Genomic DNA, 4,941 nt, shown 5'->3' with positions numbered 1-4,941 from the left:
AGGCTTTGAGAAAGCTGGAGAGGGGGAACACTGCCAGGGTGGGCAGAGAAAGTCCCAAGAAGGATTAGTCCCAGGGAAGACAGAGTAAAGTCAGAGGGAGGATGGAGGGTGCTGGAACGCCATGAAAAAAGACTGGTTTTGGGGTAGGGTCTCCTGTGCTTTTGGGGATGTTGGCACCCTGATGCCTCCTCTTTAACAAGAAAACACCCTCCCTCCTTCTCAGCAGCTGTTCAAAAAGGAGTGCTCGGAGGCAGGGTGCTACAAGCCACCAGGAAGCCAGGGACTGAGAAGAGTCAGGGTCTCCAAGCCAGAGGCTTCCCCGCATGAAGCTGTGCTAGGGCTGGGGGCAGGAGTCCTCTTAGGAGAGGGGAGTAGATAAGGTTGCTCCTTGGGGGGGTCCAAGGAAGAGCTTTCCCCTTCCCTTTGAAAGGGGAGCTTGATCCTTCCATGGGTGCAAGGGGAATGGAGAAAGGAGGGACCTGGGAGACGCTGGCCTTAGCGTGGAGCTGCAAAACGGTGGGGATGTGAAGGTGCCTGTGGGAAGTTGTTTCCTAGAGGGTAAAGGTGATAGACATGGCCCACAAAGTCACTTTCCTCTCCCTCAATCTGCAGCCTCCTGTAACTACTAGACAAACCAGTCCTCCACCAACCATCACAGGAGTTATTCAAACAGTGTGAGATTTTTCTTTTAAAAAAAAATTTGAAAAAGAGAAGGGAAGTCAGGGCTATTTTCTTTCTTTTGAACTTGTGCTCAGTTCAGGGGCAATGACAGGGGCTGCTTTTTGCTGTCTGGTAGGACACAGACCAGAAGATCCAAGATAGGGCGATTGGTGAGGGCATGTAAAGAAAGACCATGGAGCCAAGTGGCTTTGAGACTAGCAGAGACTTTAATGTGTGTACCGGGGAGTCCAACATGCTGAATTCCTCCCTAAAGGTTGATCTTACAGTCTCTGCCTGTATGCGTGGGAGATGCAGGGCCTGCCACAGGCTGTCCCTCCTTGAGCAGCTATTTTTGGGGAAAGGCAGGACAGTCCATGAATAGGCATAGTGATGCCTATGTTTTGCTACTGGGATTTCCCAGGCTTCTATGTTTCTCTCCCCCTGCTTTGGAGGCCTGCCCTGCCCCCTCCGCACTTGGCCCGGCTCAGATGTCAGGGAGCTCCTCTCCATTCCCCAGTCTTTAGCTGAAACGTGATGTGGATGTTCTGCTACTGGGATTTCCCAGGCTTCTATGTTTTGCTCATTGCTGCATGGGGCTGGGAGGAGATTGCACTCCCCCACCCCTCTGCTTTCAGCTGCATGTCAGGGATCAGTCAAGCCTTCTTCAGAGGCTGCAATGAGACCAGGGGTTGCAAATGGGCCAGGCCAATGCTCCTGCTGAGACTCAAACCTGCAGGTTCCTGGCTAGGTCTTGCCCCTCTGCTTAAGTTAGCACCAATCACCGTATTTAGGGTCAGGAAGGAATTTTGCCCCATGCTCAAACTGGTATGGACTGTGTGTGTGTGTGTGTGTGTGTGTGTTGGGGGGGGGGGGGGGGTGCCTTCCTCTAGCAGAAGGGATCGGACATGGCCCTCTTCCTTCAATCTCTTGAGCATATAGAAACCTTCACAGCAGCAGGACATTGGCCACCATTGTTCCCCTGCTTTACCTGTGCCCAGTGAGGGTGCTAGGTCTTGTATTGTATTAGGACTCACCGTGTCATTCTGCTGTGAGTTTAGACAATGGATTTTTATAGGATGCTCTGAATACAGCTGATCCTGTGGGGGTTGGACTGGATCATAAAAATCACAGAATTTAAGGGCTGGAAGGGACCTCAAAAGAGCATTGAGTCCACCCCCCCCCCCTTCTCTGGGTGGGAAAACTGAGATCAAATGATCCCAGCAAGGCATCTGTCCAGCCTCTTTGTGAAGACTTCCAAAGTTGGGGACTGCACCACCTGCTTGGGAAGTCTGTTCCAGATTTTGGTCATCCTTACCGTAAAGCAGTTCCAACCTGAAACCACCTTCTACCAGTTTATGGCTGTTGCTCCTTGTCCTCCCCTGGGGTGCCCTAGTTTCTCTCTCAGCTCCTGATATTCACCCCTTACATAAAGATGGCCAAGTCCCTCCTCAGTCTTCTCTTCCCCCAGCTGAACAGTCCCAGATCCCTTAGTCTTTCCTCATAAGGTTTGTCCTCCAGGCCCTTAATCCTGTGGTCCTTCTCTGGGCCCGTTTGAGATTATCCACATCTTTTTTTGCAGTGCGGTGCCCAGAACTGGACACAGGACTCTAAGCTGGGGTTTCACCAGCGCCGAGTAGAAAGGAAGTATCGCTTCCTTAGCCCTGCTCACGACGCATTGGCTAATGCATCCCAGTATGCTATTAGCTCATTCATATTGGTCATCCCAGTATGGATGACCTTTAGTGGCCCTTCCAGCCCTATTCCTCTATGATTCTATGAATACTTCCCTGACCGTCAACGCAACTTTTGTTGCACCCCAAAGACCCCACAAATGGGACCCTGTGAGCAGTGAGAGGGACAAACCCATCAGCTTGTGCCATGAAACAGAATGGGATTGGGATGAGATACATGACAGTTTGTACACTATACGTATCTGTTTTGAATATTGCGCGCAGCCCTGGCCTCTACCTCTCAGGTGGGACATAGTAGAATTAGGCAAAGCAGAGAGAAGAGCAACCAAGATGATCAGGGGAGCAGTGGCCAAACCAGAAGAGACTAAAAGGCTAGACTTAATGAGAAGGCTGAAGGCGGGTGTGAGGGGGCTATGATAGAGGTCTACAGATCATGAAGACTATGGCCAAAGTGAACAGAGAACTACTATTCAAAGTCCCAGACTACTAATCCTAGGGGGCACCCACAGAAGTTAGGAAACAGTTTTTACAACAAACAAGAGAAAGTACCGTTTCATGCATCATGTAGTTACATTGTGGAAGTCATTCATAACTACAGGAGGTTGTAGAGGCTGGCAGTACAGCCAGGTTAAAAAAAGGGCCTAGACCAACTTGTGGCCTGGAGATCTGCAAACACCTGTTAAGCAGAACAGTTGGAGATGTTTCCTCTGGCATATCTAACCCAACGAGGGTGGATTCATAGATTTCATAGACATTAGGGCTGGAAGATCTTCGAGTCCAGCCCCCTGCCCCAGGGGCAGGAAGTCAGCAGGGGTCATAGGATCCTAGCAAGATATACATCCACATTTCTCTTGAAGGCATTCAGACTAGGTGCTTGAACCACCTCTGGCGGCAGTCTATTCCAGACCTTGGGGGCTCAGACAGTAAAAAAGCTCTTCCTTATGTCCAGCCTGAAACAGTCACGGAGGAGTCTGAGACCATTTGACCTTGTCATCCCTTGGGGATGTTAGGGAGAGTAACTAGATCAGGGTGCTCAACCCACAGCCCATGGGCCACCTCCAGCCCCTCAGTCTGAGACTGTCACCCTGTGTGTTCACAAGGCCTAGATCTTGAAGTGCAGGGCCTCGCAGAGGTGGCTTGGGGTCCTGAGGCCTGATCCCAGCCCGGCCCACAGACTGGCTCCATGAATTGTCTGACCCACGGGGCCAAAAGGCTGAGGACTGCTGCTCTAGATCCATCCAGTTCAGTGCACTCCCTCTAAAAGCACACAGTCCTGCTGCCATCAGGATACTGGGCTGTATGGACATTGGTCTGAACCAGTTTGGCACTTCCTCTGTTGCACCAGGCACACCAGTTGTGTCAGGAACAAGGCCCTGTACGAGCATGGTGGGGAGGGGGGTCTCCAGGATGAACGTGGGGTGAGGGAGGCCCCCCAAAGCCACCCCCAGCGCCTGTGCTGACCCACCCTGCCCAAGGTCTGACTCGGAGGCCATGTCCCTCTTGCGGGCCCAACAACAACCAATGCCCCTTTCCTCCAAGAACGAGTCCAATCCCTTGGTGAATCTGGCTAAACTCTCAGCTTCTACCACATCTGGTGACCACAAATCCCAGACTTTCACACTACGGTGGGTGAAAAAGACCTGACTGGTGTTCGTTATCAACTGACGACCTCCTAGCTTCATGCTGTGACCCCTCATTCTTGTCTGGTGAGAGATCATCAATAATAAATCACTACCACATTTCTCTTCGGCATTTAGCGTGTTGTAAATCTGTCCCCTGCTCAAATGATTCTTATCTAACCTGAACCAACCTAGCTTCATTAGTCTTGCCTTCTAGGAAGCCCCTCCACAGGCCACCTCATCCTTGTTGCCCTTCTTTGGACCTACTCTACCTAATCTCTGTCCTTTTAACATAAGAATTTCCGTCCTTGAACCAGATGCTAGGTCTGTTTTGCCCAGGCTCCTGTGTCACATGGCAGCAGAGAGCGGAGGATGAAAGGGAGAGCGAGCTGGGCTTCTCCCCCTGTTCCTCTCTCCCTTGCAGCCTCCAGCACTGAAGGTCCAGGAAGTCCTTAGCTCCCCTTGGAGGTGTGAGGGACCAGAACTGGGCACAATATTCAAGGTGTACTGAGGACAGAGGTGCACACAAAGTCCTCCCCCCTATGGGCAGTCATGGCTCCTCCTGCGTGTGGACATGCCGGTGGCGGGCCAGGCTGGAGCGGTCGGGGAAGCTCTTCCCACAGTCGGGGCAGCTGCAGGGGCGCTCGCTGGAGTGGACGCGCCGGTGATGGGCCAGGTCCGAGCGGGTCACGAAGCTCTTCCCACAGTCAGGGCAGCCATGAGGTTTCTCCCCCAAGTGGAACTTGCGGTGGACAGCCAGGCCGGACGACTGGGCAAAGCTCTTGCCACAGTCGCTGCACCGGTGCGGCCTCTCACCTGAGTGGATGCGGCGGTGGGCGGCCAGGTGGTCGAGGCGGGAGAAGCTCTTCCCACATTCACAGTGGTGCAGCTTCTCCCCTGAGTGCACGTGCTGGTGGCGGATGAGCTTCCAGCGCCACAGGAAGCTCTTCCCACACTCCCGGGAGCTGTGA

The 4,941-nt window shown here is 52.8% G+C and overlaps 1 protein-coding gene across 1 annotated transcript in view; it reads right to left on the bottom strand.

The window, feature by feature from the left end:
- Nucleotides 1-3,240: 3,240 nt before the first annotated feature.
- LOC102375432 (zinc finger protein 397-like) overlaps nucleotides 3,241-4,941 on the bottom strand; it is a 4,081-nt gene continuing 2,380 nt past the window's right edge. Inside the window, 1 exon segment of the mRNA XM_025195791.1 lies at nucleotides 3,241-4,941. This exon segment is cut by the window's right edge and continues 11 nt beyond it. Coding sequence (XP_025051576.1) covers nucleotides 4,521-4,941 — 421 coding nt within the window. The 3' untranslated portion in view covers nucleotides 3,241-4,520.

This window comes from Alligator sinensis, unplaced genomic scaffold (genome assembly GCF_000455745.1).
Source record: "Alligator sinensis unplaced genomic scaffold, ASM45574v1 scaffold2092_1, whole genome shotgun sequence".
Taxonomy (NCBI): domain Eukaryota; kingdom Metazoa; phylum Chordata; order Crocodylia; family Alligatoridae; genus Alligator; species Alligator sinensis.
The sequence above is the reverse complement of the archived record's forward strand: the minus strand, read 5'-3'. Positions and strand labels throughout refer to the sequence as shown.